Source organism: Polypterus senegalus, chromosome 6 (assembly GCF_016835505.1).
Source record: "Polypterus senegalus isolate Bchr_013 chromosome 6, ASM1683550v1, whole genome shotgun sequence".
Classification (NCBI taxonomy): Eukaryota; Metazoa; Chordata; class Cladistia; order Polypteriformes; family Polypteridae; genus Polypterus; species Polypterus senegalus.
Window position 1 is genome coordinate 127,963,233 of NC_053159.1, and position 26,419 is coordinate 127,989,651.

Below are 26,419 nucleotides of genomic sequence, written 5' to 3' on the forward strand. Positions count from 1 at the left end.
GGTCGGACAAGTGAGAAGAGACAAAATATTAAAACTGAAAAATGGATTGACAACTCAGCAGAATGCTTTTGTGAAGCAAAAGCAGCTAAATATTTCATCACTGCGAACAAGTTTTCAAGTTGCCAAGCTAATAGCACACACTGGCAGACCATTCGTAGAGGGAGAATTTGTTAAAGAATGCCTTCTTTCTGTTGCCAAAGAGATGTGTCCAGAGAAGTCCGATTTATTTAGTACAGTGAGTCTTTCAGGACCTACAATTACACGAAGGATTAAAGAAATTGGGGACAATTTGCGTCAGCTTTTGCAAAGCTCCTCAAAAAAACTTTGCTATTTTTCGTTGGCACTCAATGAAAGCAATGATGTTCGTGATTCTGCACAACTTCTAATTTTCATTCGTGGGACAAATGATCATTTCGAAGTCACAGAGGAGCTTGCTGCACTGCAAAGCATCAAAGGAACAACAACAGGAGAGGATATCTATGAAAAGGTTTGCCAAACTGTGAATGATCTGGAGCTGGACTGGGCTAAACTAGCCAGTGTGACAACTGATGGTGCTCCTAGCATGGTGAGGTCTATGAAAGGAGTGGTTTCACACATTAATCAAGAGATGGATAAACACAACCATTCACGTCCAATAGCCATACACTGCATCATCCACCAACAAGCGCTGTGTTGTAAATCCCTGAAGTGGGACTCTGTCATGAAAGTTGTGGTGTCCTGTGTTAATTTCATTAGGGCTCATGCACTAAACCACAAACAGTTTCAGGAATTTGTCTGAGCTGAATGTTGCCTATGAAGATATTCTGTACCACACAGAAGTCTGTTGGCCGAGTAATGGAGGAGTTTTGAAACGTTTTTATGACTTACTTCCACATGTTTCTGTTTTTCTGCTTTCAAAAAACAAAGACATACCAGAGCTTAAAGATGCAGAAAGGAAATGGCACCTTGCCTTTCTGACAGATGTAACAGAGCGACTCAACAGTTTCAATGTGCAACTTCAATGGAAGGGGAAGCTCATCTGTGATATGAATTCACATGTGAAAGCATTTGAAGTAAAATTGGACCTCCTCATTAAAATAGTGAAGGAGGAAAACTTTTGCCATCTCCCCATTACTCAAAAGCTGTTGGCCGAGAAACCAACAGTTGCATTCCCAAACAAAAAATGCGTGGATTCACTGGAAATGTTGCAAAGGGAGTTTCAAATGATATTTAAAGAGCTTCATCTCCATGAACATACAGCTTTTCCAGAACTCATTTTCTGTTGACATTGAAATTGTTGATCCAATTTACCAAATGGAACTGGCCAAATGACAGAATTGTGACTCTCTGAAAGACGCATTTAAGTCAAGCAGCCTGATAACGTTTTATGCATCTCTCCCCTCTGAGACATATCTTAATGTCAGGAACCATGCACTTAAAATGGCAACCATCTTTGGCAGCACCTACGTCTGTGAACAGACTTTTTCCCCAAATTAAACATCTGAAATCTCCAACCAGATCCAGACTAACTGATGCACACTTGCATCACTTGTTACGACTGGCAATGACAAACATGGAACTGGACATTGACTATCTCATCAGCCAAAAGCAAGTCCACACTTCTCATTGAAATACAGGAAAGTTTATATTGGTTAAAATTGTTCTTCACTTTAAATACTGTATTGTTCTTTCATGTTTTTTACACTACAAATTAGATATGTGCAGTGTGCATGGGAATTAGTTTTATTTTTTTTTTCAAATTATAGTCTGGCCCCCAAACAGTCTGAGGGACCATGAACTGGCCCCCTGTTTAAAAGGTTTGAGGACCCCTGGCTTTACACATCATTTACAATTTCATTTATTTGCCCAACACCTTTATTGAAGGCAGCTTAACATTTTAAATACTATTGGTTACATTTCGTTTCTTTTTTCCAATTGCTCATGATCACGCAGTGTCATTAGCAGGATATCTGCATATGTTTTCTTCCAGGTACTCTGGTTTTCATACCACATCAACAAAGACAAGCATCTTAAGCTAACTGGGGATTACAAATTGGCTCTGTTTAAACATGTGTGTAAGTGGTCTTTACAATCGCAGAGGTCTGCCTTGTACCTCCATGCTGCTAGTACAGGTTTTGGTCCCCTGCAACATTAAATTCGATTAAGTGAGCTTTAGCATCTTAAGATTACAAAACCTAAACAGGATTTTAAATATAAAAGATGCAGTCCGCTTTTTGAAAATGAACCAACTATTTTATAATGGGTTCACTAAATTACAGTAAGTCCTGTTACACACTAATCCTTTAAATGTCAAATTCTGTTGTGAAGAGCTTTCTGGAGACTAGCCAGTACCAATCTGTTATATTTGGGCTATAGTGCCAAAGTATGTAACCCCAGACCCAGCACTGAAAGAAAGCTGAAACCCACCGGACGAACCTTCTCTCCTAAAGAGGCAATCAAAATGCATCTGAACACCTGCATCCCGACTTCAAAGTATGACAGCAACACAAATATTCCTGAACATCACAAAAATGCACAATTAAATAACTTCCCAAAAACTGGCCACTTTGCAAGGAAGACACCATTCTACTCCTGACATTAGGATTCCCTTCAAATTGGTTTATCCATTTAAACCTGACAAAAAACTATATTTTAATCGGAGTCAACTCACAAACTTGGCAATACTTGCGCATAACATCCAGCAATACCATTAGCTATTAAGTTTACTTATATAAAGTGTACGGGTGTAATGATATACAAATCTCACAATATGATGCATGTTTTTTTTATGTTCATGATTTTTTTTCATTATGTCTTTTTCAATGAGTTTTGGAATGAACAAAGGAATGAGTGTCCCTAAATAGATGTGTGCAACTGTTCTATTGCCTGATCTAACTCTGTCTTGATCTCTCTGATCGCTAATTCTGATTTATTTGCTTTAATTACAAAATAATAATTAGGTTTCTATTTATGTGAAACAACTTTGTCAAGTGTGTTACAGTGGGTATGAAAAAGTTTTAAATGGATAGTTTTTTTTTTTTTGAGTAACTACTGTACTACAACTCAGCCTTTCTCTCAACCTCGGTCCACTTTTGTCTGACCATTTTTCACCATTACATTACTTTGTCTATGGTACTGCATTGCACATGGGCTGCTTCTGTATTCCAGTATCATAACAACTAATACCATAATGTTTGAAGTGAACATTCATCGGTCTTTCATTAGAAATTCTCCTAAACTGAGCTACATTTAGCAGACTGTACTTGCACAGAAGGCATCTATTCCAGATTGTTGTAAGAAATTAAACATCTTAATACAGTTTTAAATGTTATAATCAATAAATAATTAATTATTAACATTCCCACCTTGCAAATTGTATTCATATATATAGTATATATTACAACCTTCTATTTACCTCTCCTTTACAACTTATCTATTTGGCAACAGCTAAAGAGAATCCATCATACTGATATATTACACACTAGCCACTGAAAGTGAAGACAGGTGCTCTTTACATTACTCCGCATACCTGTCTTATTAGCTGGATGGATTCCACTTCAGAAAATACAATTTAAAACCTTTATTCACATTATGACAAACAATATTGTAAAAATATGCAGTATGGAAGAGAAAATATGTTATTAATTAAAAGCATATTACAACTAATTTGTGAAGCACCTTTCAGAAATGGGACTTCTCTAAAACCACCATCTATCCACAAAAAAATCTATTTTCCTACTTCAAGAACACAGTGATTCAAATGTGACAGGCCTGAGTGAAAATCAGGAGCCAAACCTGTATGGGATACCAGTTCTTCGTAAGCCACACTCATACTCACTCATATCAGGCCAATTTGGAGTCATCATTAAACCTAAAGTTTACATAGATTTCAACAATTTCAGATGTAGCAACATTTCTTAGTAGAGTGAATTATCTAATGAGAAAATTGGAGATGTTATTTTCTAGAGAGAACAGAGAAAGCTCCTATATATCCCCCACCCTTTCTAGTCACATATCTACATTATTTTTTCTCACAGGGAAGCCCCTCCATTTATTTTTATTTAATAGGGGCTTTCCTGTTCTATTTTATGTACCTCCAAAGCCAAGGCTGTCTTGTCGTAGGCATTGGGGACTCGCTTCTGGATTGCCCTGGCAAAAACAGGCCCATTCTGGAGGTTGGGGAGCGGAGTGTTGACACTGGGCTGGGCATAGGGCCCGGGTTCCTGCCCACCCAGTAGCGGCTGCTGGGAGTGTGAGCAATCCTGGTTACCTCCAATCGTTGGGGATGAGGGCCTGTATTTCTCCACGTAGGGGACTGGGATCATGCCTGACCTCCCGAACGAGTTCTGCGCATTCCACCACTGCTCCTCAGGTTTCTCCAAGATGCGCAGGATGTCCCCTTTCCGGAAAGGTAGGTCCTCGTCGTCATTACCAGTGAAGTCAAAGAGGGCACGGACATACTCTACATCCTCAGGCCGTTGTGTTCCACTGCCGGTAAGAAGTGCCCCACTACCACCACCAACACTGGAGAGATTAGGGGGCTTAGATTTAGAAACAGGCTCTATCAATGTGGTAGTGTCCAAATAGTGGATTTTGTAAAACTCTAGAAGGGCAGAGAGATTTTCAAATTCTTGATCTCCTATTCGAAATCTTGAGGGATTTAATCCTAAACCCAAAACAAAAAAAAAAAAAAAAAAGTTAGTATGAAATATAAAAGTCAAATACACTCTACCTATGCATATATAAGAAGTAAAAATGATACTATGATGATGTACTTAGAACAGGATTTCAGAAATTACTCTATTTGTTATTATAAAGCAGAAAACCAGATAATTTAATGAATATGGACAAGATGCTTAGCCACAGATGATCCCCTCTTTGCAAAAGGTCCGGTGTGAAAACAGGAGGTTATTCTGTGTCGCTGATGAAAAGCCAGTTATTTTGTCTAATAAACATGAGGATAGTCTAATTGACACTCATTTTAAAGGTATGTAATGCATAATTTCAAAATCCCTTAAAGCAGGGGTGCCCACACTTTTTCAGCTTGCGAGCTACTTTTAAAATGACCAGATCGAAATGATCTGCCTACATTAAACATGATATATATATATATATATATATAGAGAGAGATATAGATATATATAGATATATATATAGATATAGATAGATATATAGATATAGATGGGAAAGAACTGGCTCTACGTAACTGCAGTAATGGGTCAACCATCAATGAAGCTTCATTATACCCACCCAAATATTAATCATGTCTGCAGTCCTACATGTGCTTTCACTCCTTAAATTACTATTCACTTGGTGTACTCAGATATTCCATTGGTCTCAAAAACACTAACAAGTGCCACATTATCTTACAGATTCATTTTTAGGTACGAAACTATGTTAGCAGCTCAACAAATGAGATCCCTGTAATCATGTGCTACTATTAACATAATAGATATTCCATCAATTGAGCAGTCTTCATTGTGCGTTAAAGAAAGCAACAAGACCTAAGCCACATGAATATTTCGTCAATGTTGCTATCAAAATTTTGTAACAGTGACTCATAAATTATATTGAATATAAAAAGGAAGCATATTGTGTCACAAAATAACACTTGTTTTGAAACTTCCTTCAATTAACTGGTACTGCCTGTGTAGAATATACACATTCTCCTTGCATCAGCTTGGGTTTTCCTCACACATGCAAAAGATGAGCAGTTTAGGTTAACTGGCACCTCTACTATACCTCTATGAGCAAGTGTGGGCATGTGTGCGAGGGTGCCCTGTGACTGAGTGGCTCTCTGTTCAAAGTTGTTCTCTATCTTGCTTCAAGTGCTGAAAGAATAAGCATGTTAAACTGTTTTTTTATCTGGACCAATCTATTATTTCTGACATTCATATTCAACCACAAAGATGCTTCAAGTTAAAACTGTTGCAACTCAATGCTGGTTGGAGGGATATAGCAAGAACAGATTTTTTTTGGTACAAATTCAGTACAAAGTTTCAGAAAATGTAGCGGTACTAGATATTTTACAGTATCAAAAGTACCAAGAAAGTTACCATACAGATGAGTGCTTGTATTTCTGCATGTCAGTGATAGATTCATACAAAACATTTGACTTCATTATCGATACCAGCTTTCAGGCCTTACTACCAGTGCCAAAACCGTCCTGAAGCAAATAACGGAGAACTCTTAAAATCCTCAGTTTACTCCCAACATCTCTAGTGCATTGCACCATTACAACACACCACGTACCACTTTCCTCTTGACAGACATAAAGTGCAACAAAATTCAAAGATATTATTTTGGAATGAACATACAGAACAACTCCATCACAATCTGACATTAAAAGCCCACAATGACAGCCAAATATGCACAAATTCATAGCATAAAATCAACCAGACTGAGGGCAGTGATGAAACTTTGTGCTGGCAGAAAAGGAATACAGCTAACCAAAAAGTCATCTGCTCCATGTGGCTAATTCTTGTTGCACTCGGCTGGTGCCGCCTGCATAACACCGATGTTTCTCAGCATTTATTGTCTTGCCGACCAAGTTTTGCCTTTTTAATTCATTGATGTCCCTGTAACAGCAACTGCAAACCGCTCCGATGGTGAAATGAGCACAACTGGGTGTCCTCTTTGGTGAAACGAACTCGCTTAGAAAGTAGGAAATATCTATCAAAAAAAAGTTCAGGAATAACAATAGAACACATACACTGAAGAACTGTGACACAACAATACAGAGAAAAGATGAACATTGTTTAGACAGTGACTAATTAATTTTACAATTCTGCTAAAGAAAGACTTTTAAGTGTTACTTTTAAAAATGCTAGGATATATATTTTTTAAGTATAAAGAAAAATTACAACATTTAAGAACTGCATAGCTAGAGGTAAAAATATTCTATTTTGAATTCTCCACCAAGATGAAAGAAAAACAGCTACAGATGGGAACATCCTAGTACAAACCTGTATAGGAGGTAAGCCCACAATGGAACAGTATTGTCTACATGATTAGTTGACTGGTTGAGAAAAAAGTTGGCCCATAACTGCAACACTGTCTCACCCTACTGTCTCACAGAGAAACAAAGAACCTTGACTTAAAGGCTGAGCAATGCATCCTTCTTGAAGCATATGCCACTGTGCTTTAAGTGAGGAGAAATACCTTACAATTTCTTCAATACCCCCACTTGTAAAAAGGCTCATGAAATCCATAACGCATGGTGTGTTTGATTCAAATGCAGAGCATGCTTACCAAGTCACTGCTATGAGCAGCATCTGAAGCAAAGGAGGTCACATTTTTAGCCTTGTCTACACCAAACATAGCAGTCCTCATTAATAATGCACTGGATCCAAGGTTTAGAAAATTGAAGTTTCTGACACCTGAACAACTGTTCCATGTGCAAGCTAAGGTACAAAAACTGGCACTTGAAGTGAAAAGAAAAGTGAATCACCAACAAGGTCTGGAAAACAAAAATATGTGCTGCCAGTATTTCCACCAGTAATTCCGCTGGTGGACTTACAGTTGCTATCACTGTCACTTTACCTGACTCGGGGAAACAACAGTGAAGAAAATAACAAGAGATATGGAAGCTGAAGAATCTAAGGACAGGTTTTAAGGAATGAGATCCTGACATACTTTGAAGAGAAACAAGCTGCCAAAAAAGAAAATCCATCGGTGGAAGACTAATGAGGCTAGATAACACATTCTGGCCAGGCTTACAAAGACCTACCTATCTATACCTGCTACCTCAACACTATCTGAGCATCTCTTTTCTGTTGCAGGCAACATAACTTCCAAAAACAGAGTTAGCCATTGGCATAGTCCGCATGCACTCATGTAATCCACTGTCTAGAGCACAAAACATGAACAGATGACAAACGCAAGGTCATTTAGATTAATGTCCATTGCTTTTTTTCAAAAGTGTTTAGACTTAGAATTTGTGAAAATACAGGTATCATGAACATTGCCTAGCCATTTCACTACAATACTATCACAGTGGCTTCTATGTTAAGAGAAAACCTCCACTTTTCTGTTCAAATAACCCATGGAATTTGTAGATGGGTGCTTTATTTCTACATGAGTTCTATCCATGGCACAGATGTACGGAGGGATGGCACAAGCTTGGTGAAACACTGCTACAAGTTCCTCTACTTTGGGCTGTGACAGGAAATTGGATATACCAAGTGGGCTGTAACTACTTCACACACTTAGCTTACTATTTTAGAAACCGCCTGTCTTGACAACCCAAAAGCATTTTCTGTCTTGCATAATCTTCCCTCCTGTGCTAAATAGTAGAGTGTGCAGACAACTTTTTTGACAACACTGACAGGCAATCTCATTACAGTTGTCTCTCTTTCTGTATGTGGGTGAAGCAGCTCACTTGGACAACAGTGATGTCATTAACAAACGAAAATTCTTTCACCATTCTTCAGCAACAACCACTTTGTTCTCCAGGTTGTCCCACCAATTAGAGGTCCGACCGTGCCTCATCAAAACCGGCAACTGATCTGTGTTGTCGGAGCACAGTGTAGCAGTGACTTCTGTAGACCATTCTGACACCTCTGTTGCTAAATATAGTGATAAACTAATTTTACAGTCAAATGTAAGTTTGTCAGAAGTCCCATTAACAAGGTTAACACCAGTACTACTTTAGCTTCGCCCAGCACTGGACCAAATTGCCTCATGTATACAAAACAGAAAATGGCACGCACACACTGATGTCAAGCAAAGACACCAGCGCAAGCCAGAGTGAGCGCCAGTCTACATGTAAACAGGGAAGACAGAGTTTCCAAACATCTTCACACTTGAAGGAGTTTAACAAAATGTCTGTTTTAAGGGACAGTTTGTGTGTGGACAAAAGGCCCAAATGCTTACAAAAAGCCATGTTTCGAAAAATACCTGGGTACATGTGGACTTGGCTGGTGAAAGAATATACGAGTTTGTTTCTGCTATAGTTTGCTTTTTAAGCCAGTGTTGGAGCAATTTAAGTAACATAACTAAGTTGGCTATGTTTTAACGCAAAAATACTGAAAAAAATTTAATTCCTTGCACTTTAAAGTGCGTTTCTACACTCTGCATATTTTTTTCTCTTTTGTTATATATTGCAGTAGGGCTGGGCGATAAATCAAATTAATCTAATTAATATGAATTTTTGTTTTAAATCAATTTGAAAAATGCTTCAATCAAAAAAATCGGGTCTAATCTAATGCTTCTTCCGTCATAAATCTTTCTGCAAGGGCATGTTACTTCGGTCATATGGACATGGTTTGGTTTTGCAAGGTCAGACTTGGAACAGACCATTGTGCAGTGAAAAGTTTATATTAAAAAAAAAAAAAAAAATGTTCAAACAAAAAGTACCAGCACTACAAACCTGTTCCAGCATTTAAAACAAAGGCATCAAGTGGAATGGGAGCAATGTGTTTCCCGCCGAAATTCTGATGCTAGCTGTTAATCGCATTCCCAGAACTAATGTTAGAACACAGCCAACTTCAACTGTCTTGTTTTCCAGTGCCATACCATATGACAAGACAGGGCGGAGGTGGACCCATTACAGATGCGGAGGCATTTTATATTGATAAAGACATGGTGCCCATTTATACAACAGAAAAGCCTGGATTTGTTAGAATGCTAAAAGTAATAGATCCTAAGTATAGAATACCAAGTCACAAATATATAATTACATAAGACTGGCCTCACCGTGCACATCCAGGCTTTCTCTGACCACCAAAGAGCTTACAGAGAAGCACTAACTGCTGCTAAGAACACCCACTATGGCAGAATAATAGAAAGTGGTCACAATAACCCAAGGGTTTTGTTTTCTGTAATTAATAAACTACTCGAACCTGCATCTGGCCCAACTACCTCTTCTACTGAAGTCTGTGAGGATTTCCTCCACTTTTTCCGTAACAAAATTAAAGATCTAAATAATTCAACTAACATAAATACATCATCTGTTTATATCTCTCCCTGTTTTCCCACTCCATCCAGCTCCTTCTCTAAGTTCTCACCAGTCACATCTGCTTTTGTTAATGACCTGCTTTGTAAGATGAGACCGACTACTTGTGTACTGGACCCCATTCCCAGCACACTACTTAAATCCTGCCTTCATGCCATAATCCCGACTGCTACAACAATAATAAACTCATCCCTTGACACTGGCTCTGTGCCGCTCAGTTTTAAAATCGCTTCTGTAACCCCAATGTTAAAAAAGTCTGGTCTTGATGCTGTCAATCTTAACAATTTCCGCCTATTTCCCACTTACCTTTCCTGTCAAAAGCTCTTGAGCGTGTTGTAGCCTCCCAGCTCACCAATTACTTAACCACTAATAACTTGATGGAACCCTTTCAGTCTGGTTTCAGGGCACAGCACAGCTGTGAAACTGCTCTGCTACGGGTAACCAATGATTTGCTTATGGCAGCAGACTCTGGACAAACCAGCATATTAATTCTGTTAGACCTCAGTGCAGCATTGTCAGACATGACATTCTACATTCTACTAGAATGGAGAACATGCTGGGTATCTCTGGCACTGCACTCCAGTGGTTCAAGTCCTATCTGACTGATAGGCAAGAGTTTGTTAGTCTTGGCAACAGCAGATCCAGCTTGGCGCCAGTCACACAAGGAGTTCCTCAGGGCTCTGTCCTCGGCCCTCTTTCTTCTGTATTTATATGCTTCCCCTTGGCCATATTATTCGTAGCTATGGACTGGGCTATCATTTTTATGCAGATGATACTCAACTCTACTTCAATGTTAAAAGTGGAACTTCATCAGAGCTTTCTCAGCTCACAACCTGCCTTAGTGAAATTAAAACCTGGATGGAGCAGAACTCTTTAAAATTAAACTGCAACAAAACTGAACTCCTGCAAATTGGGACTAAAATGCAACTTAATAAAATGAGCTCCTTCCCAGTCAATCTTGGTGGTGATCTCATCAGACCTGCCTCTACTGCAAAGAATCTTGGTGTCATTTTTGATTCCTCCCTTACTCCGCCCACATAAATCACATTAAGAAACTTTCTTACTTTCACCTCCGTAACATATCCCGTGTTCATTCCTTCCTCTCCTTTTCTAATGCTGAGAAACTTGTCCATGCTTTTATCACATCCTGCATAGATTATTGTAACTCGCTGTTGGCAGGTGCCCCATCAAATCTTATATCACAGCTCCAGCTTATTCAAAACTCGGCTACAAGAGTCCTTACTGGAACCAGCAGCAGCGAGCACATCACACCCATCCTGCTCCATCTTCACTGGCTCCCTGTGTCTTACAGAATCAAATATAAAATCCTACTAATAACCTACAAAGCCTTAAATAACCTCGCGCCAAACTACATCAGTGACCTTCTCCATCACTATGTGCCTGCCCGCCCACTAAGGTCCTCTGATTCTGGCAATCTTGTTGTGCCCCACACTAATCTACACTCCATGGGTGACAGGGCCTTCAGCTGTATAGCGCCCAGACTCTGGAATGACCTACCGAAATTAATCAGGTCAGTTGACTCCATGAATTCTTTTAAAAAAACAACTCAAAACTCATCTGTTCAGGAAGGCTTTTAGCTCTACTTGACTTTATTACCCTTCTCTCAGTTTACCTCTCTGTCAAGATGCTCATGTAACCTGTGTGTGCTAGACCATCAGTTCTGTTGTCTGTTAGGCTTTCTCTGAATTTGCTGTCTTAATCTTCTTTATTTATTTGGTTTGTACAATGCTATACACTGCATACCCTGCCGTTCTTTCTTATATTCTGCAAGTGCCTTGCGCATGGGAAAGGCACTATATAAATAAAATGTATTATTATTATTATTATATAATTGTCTCTGCAAAATTGCAAACTGTTTAATTTCTTCTGTAATGTTCCCTTAAATTTAACACAACAGGTGATTTTGGACTTTCTAGGGGTAATGAAGGGTGTGGTGTCAAAACCCCCCCAGTTTAAAAAGCACTTAGAGATTCATATGAAATATTTTTAATGTTCTAACAAATTGTTTCAGATGTTTACAGAAATTTATAAAAATTCTGAGAAAACATACACTCTTTCAAATAATTTATTACATTTGCTATTTTAACTTTAAATAAATGTTTCATTTTGCATGCAGATATTTTGACTCATATTTAGTCAAAATGACCAAGCTTGCCGTGGAAACATTGCATCAATACAGTAATACAAAAAAGCTACAAGATGTAATATAAAATATACTAAGAAAAATGTTTTTTTCCCCCATCGATACCGTACACTTTTTCCTGTCATAGTATAATTTGTGTAGCAGTTGAGCAGCCATAAGACTGTTAAGTGTGAATGTAGTAATTTAAGAAATTTGAGATAATTTAATTAAAATATAGTTAACATATTCATAGCTGAGCAGTGGTAGAAATTAAACTGAAAATATATTAAAAAAGGAAATCTTGAACTCAACTAGGACCCTTTTGACTCAGAAACCAGACAGGAGTAAGGTTGTCAATTGCGTCTTTAATTTCTCTTTATGAAGAGGGATACACTCTTTTACAGCAACCTGTGATGAAGTGGTCAATAAGGAAAGTTACAGGCCTGTATTTATAGATGACCGAATATACACAATAATGCTGAATGAATTCTGACATTTACTCTGACTGGTTCGTTGGCTTGCACCATCTGAATATTTACTCTGATTGGTAAAGAACATGAGATGTTTCCAGCAGAGAGTATAACCAGCTTACCTATCCCAAAATAAAACTCTAATTTCACTGTATTCTTGGTTCTTACAATACTTTTCAATAATTCTTGAGTTCCTGTGTGCATGACATCTATCAAGTGTTACTGGGTACATGATAGTCAGCCAACTTCTTGAACCATCACCCATAACCTTTTTGTTCTTTGTTGTTCACTTGACCTTTATCTGGTTTCCTGATATGCTTCTGACATTTGTTAACCCTTTAATACTACTTCTAAGAAAGATGCAATATTTTAAGGAGGAAAGCATACTATAACACTTTACATGCAATATCTATATTACCCCTAAAAGACTGTGACCTCCTATGACTCATTCTTCTTCCACAGGTGGCACAGTAGATCAGAATGATTAGCACTGCCACTTTACAGTCCCAGCGTGCTAGGTTAAAATCCAGCACCTGAGTGATTGCATGGAGCCTGAATGTTCTTAATGCGTCTCTGTGCGATTCTTCTGAGTAGCTCCAGTTATCCTCCTACAACCGTCCAAGTTCAAATGCAAGTATGTGCGTAAGTGGACCCTACAATAAACTAGTACCTTGCCAATGCTGCCAGGATAGGTTCTTGCTCCCCACTCCTCTGAATTGGAATGAGTGAGTTTGATAATGACTAGGACTGTTACTACTTTGACAGTGAAAACTATTTCTTTGAGATTACCATGAACTATTAAAAAACCACAAGAATAAACAAAGGCTAATTGTGTTATCATAGGGAACGTCATCCTACAAAGTCTTTACTGTTCTGCTGAAATGTCCTTTTCAAAATTAGATGGCTGCCTTAGCCATGGGTACATCTACCATCTATTTTTTTGAAAGTTATCATTCAGCAGTAGACTTGGATAAAAATATAGATTTCCAATTAATGGCAATTTTTCATTTAAACAATTTAATATTGACTCTTAAAGTCTCAAGGTTGATCTCACGAATCTCTATCCTGCTCTATTACTGTATGTAGTGGCAGAATTTTTCTTTTCTTCATTTTTAGTGTCCGATCCAGTAGATCCCACTAATGCACCTATTTAGGCTTTTAATGGAAAAAGCACTTTTGGTATTTGGGGAATCTCCTCCTCTGTAATAATCTCCTAGGGGAAATTTTTTTTTTCAGCCATTGTACAGTGGAGCAATTTTCATGGCTTTGCTCAAGGGCCTAACAAAGTAGAATCCATGCTGGCAATATGGGGACTGGAACCGGCAACCTTCCAGATACCACTGCAGATGCTTAGCCTCAGAGCCACCACTCCATTCCTCTTTACTACTTTGCACAAAATCATGTGTCATCCTCAAATGAAATTGGCACCTTTGACACTTAAATCAAATTTGTGGACTTGCTACAGATTTAAACAGTGCATCGATAAAGACGAAATGGCTAAAAGCAAAGCCATACGTAAGCTCTGCAATTCAGAAGTATCGTGGTAACCCAACAAATCTGAGAAATCATTTATCCTGACATCACCCAGAATCATTATTTCAGTCAATATCCAAATGAGTAGAGCTTAAACAATCTATACTGCAGGCAGCATTTAGTTCCAAGCTTCTATTTAATTTGCCTCGTGCCCAAAAGATAACGGAATCTATAGCAGTTGTTATCTGTAAAGATACGAGACTCTACATCTTTTTTAAAAATAAGGACTTTCAACAAATGATACAGGTTTTGGAACTGGGGTATAGTATCAACCAGAAAGCAAATGAGAGAACTCATTGCATCCAGGCTTTATGAATATCTTAAGCAAAGCATCTCCACATCTCTCAGGTCAGTGGGCAGAGTAGACCTAACTTGCAACAGCTGGACATCCAGGGCAACAGATTCCTAAAGGACAATCACATGCCACTACAGTAAAAACAACGGGACACCTGTGGAGGTTGGGTTGCAGATAAGAGCGCTGCATACCAGTCACAAAGGAAGAATCCTTGCTGCATTGTTGATAGCGGCACTGAATGATTGGATGATAAAAGACAAAGAACCAGCCATCGTGACTGACAACGCTGCTAATATGATCTGTGCGGTACAGCTTATGGAGCTACTTCACATTGCCTGCTTTGTGCACATGCTTAATTTTGCATTTTAGGCTGTTCTGAAGATATACCAACCTTTGCCCACTTGCTCAGAGGCGCATTGCAAACATTTTTATTGCAGCACCGACGAGTTCGTTTTCAGAAATGAGCTGCTTTTATTCTTACTATTTTAGAATAAAAACATACATTTGATTTCAGTCTGTAACAGTCAGTGTAAATGTATGATACTTGTAAAGGTTAGCTTTGTTTTTTATTTTATTCAGTTTCATTCTCTCAGTCGCGTTCACGATCCTTACCCTACCTCCCCATCTGACACTGCTGTTTTCACATAAAGACGCGCTATAGCTCTGCACTGTACTTGTGACTTTACGCTGTAGGATGCTTGGAAACTGAAGTGTCTGCATGCACTTTTCGTGGCATTACAAGTGTAATTTTGAGCATTAAGTATAGAATAGTAATTGTCTCCGCTCCAACATAGCCAATTAGGGGCCGAAAATGTAAGAGCCAATCTTAGAAAGTTAAAGTTTTGAGTTAAACTCATATTAATGTTTGCTTAATTTGAATAGAATATAAATTTCTTTCATAGTCATAGTTTATGACCAGACTCGGAAAGTCTTTCTCCTGTGGGACGACTGGGATCTTTTCCTAAATAAGGAGTGGCATTGCACATGTACTTCGTCTCCAAATCTGCCACAATCCAAAACTTTATGCCAAATTTGTCAGGCTTGGTTGTGATGTAATGTAAGAAAGGACAATGGACCTTGGTTGGAAACAGTTGCACGGGTGTCTTTGTTGTCAAAGAATTTATCTCCATTCTTTTGACAAGAGCAGCAATGACTACAGTTGGTGCTATGGCTGATGCCTGATCAGAACTATTTGTTGTACCGGCAATCAAAGATACGATGCCCTGTCACCGCTATCAGATGATCATGCGGCTTTTTCGCTTTGACAACAAAGACACCTGTCCAGAATGTGTGAAAAACAACAGATTTGCTGTAATTTCGGACATCTGGCAATGTTTTGTTGAGAACTGTGTTCTGAGTTACAACCCAGGACAGCATATTACAGTTGATGAGCAACTGTTTCCAACCAAGGTCCGTTGTCTTCTCGTACAATACATCACGACCAAGCCTGACAAATTTGGCATAAAGTTTTGGATTGCGGCAGATTTGGAGACAAAGTACATGTGCAATGCCACTCCTTATTTGGGAAAAGATCCTAGTCGTCCCACAGGAGAAAGACTTTCCGAGTCTGTGGTCATAAAGCTGGCATGCTCAAAAAATACATGTGTAATGCCACAAAAAGTGCACGCAGGCACTTGAGTTTGCAAGCATCCTACAGCGTAATATCACAAGTACAGTGCAGAGCTATAGTGCATCTTTATGTGAAAACAACAGTGTCAGATGGGGAGGGGGCCACCAAAGCAGTCGTAGTAAATGCGTGTCAATGTCGCACCCTAACGCAAGTTCTTTTTTTGAATAAAAGCACATTTGTTCTGTTATATTTGCACCTTTTGTGAAAGTGTTTCTTTGATATTTGGACTTCAGACTTCACACAATATAAACTTCATATCTACATTTTGTCAATTATTACTAAAACATGAAAAATGTTTCTATTTTAATGATGTGTTTACTGTACATAGATTGCTGTAGAAATGGAACACACATGAAATGCATGTGTTCCAAATAACGATACAGTGTTTATAAAAGGTGTGATTTTGCTTGACTTCTCACTCTATACAACTCCAAGCAACTGACACGCAGGTAAACAGACTTGAGCTGAGAAGACTGTGCGCCAGTGGGGGATGTGATAGCAGGCTGCTTGCTGTTTGCTGCTTATCCACACATTTACAGGACAATAAACGCTGATGGAGAGGTGAGAAGCGATTTAAGGTGGGATGCATCTACGAGTTTTTTCGTAGGCTCTGGCAATTCTAATGTTAAAGCAAGGACCAAACCGCCCCCTATATTATGCAACTCTAACATGGCGATACATATGTTTGTTAAATTATTGTGAATTTTGAAGGAGTGTAGTGCTGTAAATAAAAAAAAACTTAAGTGCAGTGATGTTTTGTTACATATCTTGTATATTGATGTTAACTGTTCATTATTAATTAAGCAATGCTTCTTAAATGTCATTCTGTGCTTATGCATAGGTTATGAAGTCACTTGCGTACACACTCTTCAAATAAAGTGTTAATGAAATGTATCAACACTTAAAATGCTTTCAAATGGGACCATAATGGAGCACATAATGCTTGCCATTTCCCTAATGTTCCGAACCACATCATTTTTGTTTTCACTTCTAGTTATTTTACCTCTTAGCAGCAAGAATTTGATGGTTTTGCTGGTACTGGTGGGATTACACCTGTACAACAGTTCAGCCCTGTTAGTCCTGCTAAAGTGGGTTATGTCCCTACTGCGCCAAAAAGGTCAAAAGTGTCTTTTGCATTGGAAAATCTCCTTTGGGCAGCCTATTTTGTTAAATTTTATTATTTTGTTTTGTTAAATAAAACAGTTAATTTCAATTCTGAGAGCCTATTCAGCGTTTAGCATTATTATTATTATTATTTTTTTTTAACTTCATCACATTATATCAATGATTTCTGTGGATGGCTACCTAATCCCTAAAAAAAAAGCCAGCGAGTGCACTCTAACTGAATCAAGATAAAATCTATATCAAATTGAATCGAGGCATTGTGAATCAAAATTAAATCGGGACATCAGTGCTAATACCCAACTCTATAGAGAAGGGCTGTGGAAAGAAAGTTTTGCTATGGGTGCAGAAGACTACAAAGTTTATACAGTATGCGTACATGATTTACATAGGCCTAAATGACCTACTGTACATACAGGACATGCATTAGAAATGAGTTTCCATGTCTATATGATCATTTTGTTGACCACTACATCTCAAACTTATCGTTCTGAATTATATACACTAAATGCAAAGAAAGCAAGAAGCTCGTTATGACATCAGAGCTCATGAACAATCCGGATTTTGAGATTTCATCTCTAGAATTGGAATCTACTGTATAATGCAATCACTGGCCTTTTCTAAAGAACTGTCACTAATGGCTTTCTGCTTCATGTTCTATCTGCCTGCAATTCTACTATCCTGCTACTACAAATGCTGTGTCAAGAGCCGCCATTTACTGGAGATGAGTAAACTTGGGGAAGGCTGTGTGCTTTTGACTAGCAGTGGTCAAGCTGTCTTAGTAATAACAATAATGAAGTTAAAGATGACACAATTGGCCAGTCTTGAGGCAGGAATATTTATCTGAAAAATGAAGAACAACTTTATTTCATAATAAATAATAACTTAATAAATTTTACATTCCCCGTAGACCTGGGCTGTAGCCCAAGTTAACTCATACAGCGGGCCGGCCATACTAATACTAGTCAATTATTATTCCAACCAAAAAGGGTGCTGCAGCATCCTTTTCCTTAAGCATTCTTACACTTTCTCTAAAGGATGAGCCCCTAGATGCCCTTTGGCCGGGCTCAGCTGCGACATACCAGGCGCCCAGCACCCACTCCAGGGTTGGTGACTGAAGCAAGCTTTACAAAAAAAAAAATTTGCAGAAAAAATCATCTGATTTAAATCAGCAGTTCATCGAACGGAGTATCATTAAAATTACATTCTTCTCTCTTAACTAAAGATGTCATGAAACTAGAATTTTTCTATTTGATACCAATACCAGAGAGATTTCACAATACTTGATATTTTCAAGACCAAAGCAAAAACATAAATCCGTATCATTGTATTAGAAGTACCTCCATTATTCAAGTGAGAATATGGTGACTTTTCCTGCAACAGAATATGTAACATATGAATATTAACAGCAGATGTGAAATGCTGGTAAATCTGTCAAGTAGTTATAAACATGTAATTTAAGTAAATTAATATTGGCATTCAAAATATCAAAATACAATTCAGGGCTTAAACTGAATTCATGATAGACATGAGGATTCCACCAGTGTAACAACATGTGGTGTGGATGTTATCAATGTTGTGGGATTTCAGCATTGGGTTTGCAAAAAAAAATATCATCATGGACTGCCCGATTTACCTTAAAATGTGCAAGTAGCTGCATTTTTCCTCTGACATTTTCTATCCGGTAAATGAAAAATATTATTTAAAATAAATACTAAAAATAAAAATTGAAATGTTATTATATCCATACTAATAAGTTAGTTAATTTCAAAATACCAGTAATTTAGGATATTTTGTTTTAAATAACCTCTTTAAGGCTGTTGTTGTAACATGCTTTTAAAATGTAGTTTGTCAGGCAATAACTGTATTCGGTTTGTAACATTTACTAATGTAATATTTATATTTGCATTATTAGATGGTTAAAAAAAAAAAAAAAACTTACTAATAAGTAATATTTAAATAAGCGAGTCAAACTGATTCAAATTCCAAATGTAAAAAACTCCTGGTGCTTTAACAGTCCAAATCTCTCCATTCTTTGTTATATTCATCTCAAATTCCTGTGTGAAATGAAGCTTGTCAATTTTACATGAATTCATTATTTCAGACCTCTTGTAAATAACCTTTCTTGTGCTGTTTTCAAGGTCTCTCATACAAGTAATCAGACTTACAATTAACTGGATTGACCATGCCTGTAGTCAATTAATTATAGCCGAAAGCCTTCTGTTACAATTGATAATGTACCATTCAAATATATGACATACAGTACGTGGTTTCATTACATTAATCACATTGTTTGTATATAGAAGCATTAAAGCACTAAATGCATTTTATTTTGGTATTAACAAATACAGCAGCTCACTTCATCATTGGTGTTGACAAGCCGAACAGCCACTTTATTTGAAACTTGTCTTGATTTGTATCTGCTATAACAGTCCTATAAACATAGCAGTGGATGCTTGTGAGCCCTCTGCGACCATGAACTGTATATGCTGGTTAGAAAATGGATGGATGCTTGCAGGATAGACACCAGTTGTCATGCTCATTAAAATCCTTAGTTTCTTTATTAGGTCTGTGTAAGACACTGTATTAAAGCAATTAATCTCTCCATCATTTAATCTCATGTTAGAAATGTGTTACACCACAACTTTAACAATTACAGGTCACATTTAAGGGTTCAGTCATTGCACTCGCCTTCAAAGCATGTATGAATCATTTTCTGAAGACCATAATTAAATAAAAATTGGCAATAAATAAAGCCTGTGCGAGTGCTTTTATTTTTAATAATAAGCACAAGTGTTGCAATCAAAATCTGAAATTCTCCTGCCTTGAACACAAAACTTTGTCAAATATCAGCTGTTTTTTATTTATTTTTTGACAAATGTGGTGCTGCATCATCACCACTGTAAACCAATGCAGTTTTTACTCACATTTTTAAAAGTTATTATTGTGCTTTATAAAGTACTTCATCTACTTGCAGTCATACAGCAGTACGGCACTGCCTTTCACTCAGTACTACCAACAATGTAAAAAAAAAAAAGCTAGCACCATTACATTTTCTGAATTTTGGCAACAACTTTATACCCAAGCATCAGTTCTTGTGACAGCCTTACTCTTAACCATAAAAGCTAACAACTCTAACAATGGATGCCTAAGTATGCAGCATTATTTATCTCTTAAAACCGTCAAACTTCTTGCATTGTATTAGTCAACTGTAATTAAAGAATAAGAAATCTGATCATTGACTTGTCTGTTGGCGCACCACTACTTACAAGGACTTTCTGGGTTATTGTGTACAGTTTTACACTCAATGTTAACAGTACTAGAATAAATCTACAAAAGAAGTTAGTGGTATTAAAGTGGAAAATTAGCAACACTCATTCCACCTTAACATTTTTATTAAGAGAGAATAGTCCCAGTATTCGTTATAGTTTACTGTTCTAAATCATTCCTTATGTTAGACTCTCCCTCACCCACTCTTTTCCATCCAAAATGTGACTCTTTCAGCCAGAAAACTGCAGGCTAGTGCCACAAATTGTATGTACAATGTACAAGCTGCCTAGGAGCAAAGGTACATTATGAGTGAAGGGAGAGTGTAATTCTCATCAAAGAATACAAGTGAAGCGATGGCGGTGGTGGCAGGCGTAGTGCAGCTCAGGAGTAGAATGTTGGCAGCAGACAAAACTCAGCTCAGCATTAGGAAAATAAGTACATAATTAACTGACTTCACATCTGTTAAAAGCAAGCAAATTAGTGAGAGGAAGGCAAGTGTGGAGAGTACATTTAAATATGGGGCCTATTTAACCAGTTACTGAATTTATAGTTGCACTAATTTTCTCTTAAATACATAGTTCACAACTTATCAGTACTGTACATTACAACGTTTAAAAATTCACTGTAGTAGGCAGCTTCTCAACAATGGTGACAATGGAAAATTAACGCTACACTTCTGATTCTCCTTTTACCTGTTGTAAGATGCTAGGGGTCGCTGTTGCCTCGTTAACCCCAAAAGACAGACACACCAGACACAGGGCAAAAGCACCAAGACGTTATTTTCATTTCTTCTTTGAATAGTGTCCTTCAAGCACCACAGCTACCAATAAGCAAGCAAGAAATCACTAATAACAATAATAATAAACACAAGTCTCTCCTCCACACCTTCCAGCAAGCTCAATCACACTACTCCCGAGGCCGGCCTGCTTGCTGGGTCTTCAGCAGTCCTTTATATAGTGCCCAATATGGAAGTGCTTCTGTTCTTCCTCCCATGTGACTTCCAGGTCAGATGGAGAACTTGAGTTCTTTAGTCAGCCCAGAAGTACTTCAGGGCTCCCGTCTGCGTGATCCATTAGTACTTCCGGGCTATAGGGAATATATGACTCCCCAGGTCCTTCGACAGCTCCCTTGACAGCACCCACAGCACCCAACTGGGCTGAGAAACAGAACTCCATGTCCCAGGATGTCCTGCGGAAATCTGGTGCACCACTATACTCCAGGGGAGCTGCCATCTAGCGTCTTGGGGAAGGCAGTGTCCAAAAGTTGCGGCCTTCTCCCATCCTTTCATTCTCGGGATGTCATGGCCAGGTTGAGTTGCCGGCCGTCCATCACTCTGTTTAACGTTAGCAATGCTCATTTTAGGTGCCTCTGCCAACACACACTTTCACATAAGGTACTGCTTCCCATGTGATAAGTATACCTGTGTCTTATTTGGCTACTAGGTGGACACATAGCACATAAACCAATGAGATGTAATTAAAAGCAATGGCTAAAATCACTGCTGTTACATTTATGTAACATCTGTAAAGAGAAGCAAATTTTCAAGGACTCATTATTAGTTTAGTCCCACACTGATCATCTGTAAATGTCTGCTACTTAATGTGAAATATTGAGCTCAGTGTGGCAGAATCTGTCATGGCATTTTTCAGAATACTAGATTTCACCTAGTCACAGATCTTTTCTAGTTTCCTAGTACTTTAATGAAATCTACATATACTGATGTTCTGTAAGTCCTGCTCTGAATAAAAATATCCAGTAAATAAATACTAGTAATAATGATAACAAAGCATTCACTTGTTACAGTATTACATTTATAGTACATTCAGTTATTTTCTTTGTAAAACATGTAAACATGCCACAATTTCTCTTGTTTTGGACTGGCTGAGACAGCACAGGGATGTATAGCTTAAACGACCAAAAGGAATTTTGAAAGCTCCTTTTTATTACTTAAAAGGTATAAAGAAGCAGGATAAACTGTTCCCCTGTCCACTTTCTCTACATGGAGAATCCCAAGATTCACTTTCAGAAAGGTGTGGGTTTATAAATGGCACTTGCCAGAAAAGAGTGAAGGGGGTCATTTTCACTTAAATCTTTCAAGCAATTGATCAAAAACCATAAACAATCCATGGCACTCCTGAAGCCCAAAAAAAAAAACCTAACAAAAAACAGTAAAATTAAATGTACATATAGGATGGGTCAGAGGATTTTCTATGACAGTATGTTTTTTTTCATTAAAAAAGTAATAATCAACATATTTTGCACATAAGCACCATGATAGGATATTTTTTTTTAAAAAGTTTAAATACAGGAATTGAAACAATGTGATTACTAGTGTAATATACCTATTGAGAAAATACATGTAGCATTCAGAAATTTCCCCATTCGTTTCAATATCTTTAAATAAATATAGATTCTAAATATGAGCACTCAAACTGAATTATTGATTAATTTGCAAAACCATATGGCAGTGTTCCTTGAACTACAGGTCATGACCAAGTTTGTGATGGGTCACCACATAGTTGTGTTGTAAAATTAAGTTGAGTTCTTCCAAGTGTTACTTCTATGATGAGTGATGTACTGCCCTCTATTTAAGGAACTACCTGTTGCAGTAGTATGTAATCAGAGATTTAAGCCTTTAAACAATGCCACTGACACAGCAGAGACAGCTTTCATATTTATAATACAAAAATATAATTAATATTCCCTATGACAGCATCTTGGAAACAGTGGAAGATAGTCTAGACTTTGGTCTGTTATTGAAAATGCTAACCACCCACTTCACAGTGTTGTGGTTGGATAGAGGAGTGTTTGTAGCACTAGACCAACTAGCATAAAGTGATCCACTGAACATCACAGAAAACCCTTCCTCCCCACAGCCATCAGACTATAATTCCTCTTCTGGTCACTCAATCACGCAATAAGTTGTTCCCGCTTTCCTTAATGGATCTCTCAGAACACTTTCCAACTACATAGATGTGCAATAACTGGTCTGTTGCTTTTCATGTAAATAACTCTTTTTAGTTCTCAGAATGTAATCAGGTTAAAAGCATATCTCCACAGATGTGGGCCTGTGCTAAACCTTGGCAAACTGTGCGAGGAAGGAGGCAATTGCCAAATAGGACATTTCTAATTCTTCCACCTTTTCAACAGGGACAGAAACTAATCGATAGCACTTATTCCAAAAACTATTCAAATAAATTAACAATAAGATATGAATAATATTTGCTCCAGATTGCAGAACTTCATTATTCAAAAATGTATTCTCATTTCAGCTTAAGTTCCAGCATTAAACAATGAAATGAAACTGGTAAAAACAAAATCCTCTACATGACTCCGTGATTCTGCCTCCCAGAGTTTTCCCAGTTGACAGGGGAGAAAAAAAGACAGGAAAGACATCATTTCCTTGAATTCAGGAGGTCTGTGACTTAGCCAGAAGGAGCAAGGCCACTGCACTGATCTTGTTCAGGCAAGATGGTTAAATTTAGGAAATTCTCAACATTTACCAAACTAAAAAAGGTGATTCGTTACCATTAAAACTATTCAATTTAATTCAAACCATATTTATTATCATACACCAATAACAACATGTTCAAAGGGTAATAATTAATAGTGTGTACTAATGCTGCTAGTTACTTTTAAGGCCTGAAACCTTAAATTAACAACTAAATGGGAACAAATGGCTAGGGCATCAAAATCAATGGCTGAATTAGTCTAGAAAGAAAGAAAAAAAAAACACACAATTTCATAACAGACCAATGTAAAATACCTCTTCTTTCCCGATTGATTTATGTTACTGTATTTGCAGAGTATTTTTTTTAAATATTACCATAAATTTCAAACTAAGTATATAAAAGTGCACAACTACCTGAAAAAGATGCTTACTTTGAAATGCAAGATGACAGATGCGGACATAACAATAGCCTCTGACAAGCAATTGGTTTGTTTCGACTTTGACTAACTTTAACAGCAAACATTTCATTGTGTTGCAGTGCAAGGCAAATCTAGTGTAGCAATAACTACAAATGTCAATGATATTTTAGGTTGTTTCCTTAAAAACTCTCAAAGCAATTATCCACACATTTTATACAGGTAGGGTGTAAAGGGGTCTACAGTAAAGAACAGTACAGTAATGAAATGTGCAACGATGATAATGCTATATATGAAGTACAGTACAATTTTTGAAACTGTGCTGTAAAAATAGGCAGTGTAAGCACCAAAATATTATAACCAGGACTGGCAAGCTACATACTGCATGCATAATATAATCCAATATTCCAATCAAATCAAATGTATATCCACGTTGTTTACTTTGAGCTTTTCTCCCACACCATGCAGTCCGTCCTGCTGGGTGTATGTTCTACTGTACAAGTGGGATATCTATGCCTTTTACACAATTTTCCTTATTTGCGCCTTGTTTTTCACAAAACTGATTCCAGATACCCGTTTTGATCGCACCCTGACATACTGTATGAAGCACCATCTTGCTGTTAAAGAATACTATTCCAGTCAAAGCAGAATATGGGTGCATTTGATTCAAGGGTGTCTCATCTCTGTTCACTCTAAGAAACACTAGAAGCTATACTTAAATATTTTACATATTACCAGGTACTTTACGACTTGCTCTATGTAAAGCTGAACTGTACCAGATTTCGTCCTTCAGACCGCCGCCCTCTTTGCACTACTCTGGCCCAATTCATTTGTTTCTAATCGCATATAAAAATAAATAATTCATCGGGATGCTACCAAACCATCGCAGCAGATAAGTAATTCACTCTACGCCACGTTCACGCACTCGAGCCCGGGTCAGGCACCGTACTTTACTGCCTACCCTCAACACTGCAGAACTCCTCGGACAGTTGGTTACACCCCTAGTCGGTGGAATTCGGGAAAGGGCGTGATGTGCTGTAGTCGCTCTCACCTGTGCTCGACTGCCTGTTGTTGCTGATGCTGTTGATTATATAATGCGAGACCCGTGAGTTCTCAGACACGGACAGCACGTAATCGCCGGGGATAGTGGTAGAGTCTCGCACCAGAAACACGCCGTGTCGCTGTCCTTGCAGCAGGGCCACTGCCTCCTGTCGGCTCAGCTTTCCCCAGTACCAGCTCCCGCGGTCCTCGGAGTCGAAATTCCCGGCCATTGCTGTAACTCCAATGCCGCGGGTTTACAGGCCTTTCCCTTCGCCTCTCCCCTCCTTAGGCAGGTCTCAACTCATGCAAAACTTTCTACTCGAGGGGAATCCGAGTCAGAAAAAGAACGGCATCAGCGCCACGTTGTGCCTTAAAAAAGCGCGGCAAAATCACGGCAATCTTCTGAGCTCAGTCTGTGCCCGCTTCAGTCCACAACAGCACCCCTGAAAAGCTTTAACCTTATTCCGTACAGAGTTCTTACATCAGTGTAAACCAAATCCCCACAGAAGTTCTCACAACAAACTCAAACAAACTGAAATGGCGGATCTAGGCCGGATTGACCTCACTTACCGGAAGTATGTCAAGCGCAACTCTCTTTTCAACTGCTGTTGTAAAGTGAGACGGCCATGATAGAAAGGTCAAGAATGCCATGCCGTGATTTCTATTGATAAATGTTTCAGATTTTGTTGAAATAATCCACAAAGAATTTAAAAGATATGGTTGACCATTGTATTTATTTTATAAAGTTACTGATTAATAACGTTATTTACTTTATGCACATTTTCAAACAAAAGAATACCATTTATATCTAGCTCTATAGAATAGTTAAGTTGTTGACTCCTGTAGTTACTTTAAAGTGATGATAACATACCTGCTTTGTGAATCTTATTTATTCTAGCTTTTCATTATCTTCTGTGCAAACACCTGTTTCCCAGCAATGAACAGCAGCGCTGTGTAACCCCTACCAAAGTTAAACTGATCTGAAACTCAGCAAGACACAATGACCCAAAAATAATAAGATTTTGAAGACACTTCTTTTCTGTGATGCTTCCTAAGCCCGAGCTTCCACATTAATTCTCACAAATGAATTCTCCTGTGTTTCACTGTGCTTTGG

At 38.0% G+C, this 26,419-nt stretch overlaps 1 protein-coding gene across 2 annotated transcripts in view; it reads right to left on the reverse strand.

Annotated features, from left to right (window-relative positions):
* crk (v-crk avian sarcoma virus CT10 oncogene homolog) overlaps window positions 1–25,860 on the reverse strand; it is a 48,731-nt gene extending 22,871 nt beyond the window's left edge. The window contains exons 1-2 of one of the 2 annotated variants that reach the window (XM_039757139.1): window positions 25,316–25,860; window positions 4,074–4,645 (exon numbers count right to left, since the gene is read on the reverse strand). In XM_039757139.1, the coding sequence (XP_039613073.1) occupies window positions 4,074–4,645; window positions 25,316–25,535 (792 nt within the window). In that variant the 5' untranslated portion in view covers window positions 25,536–25,860. The remainder of the gene's footprint in view (window positions 1–4,073; window positions 4,646–25,315) is intronic. The other variant, XM_039757140.1, reaches the window with a different exon arrangement.
* Between the last annotated feature and the right edge of the window lie 559 nt (window positions 25,861–26,419).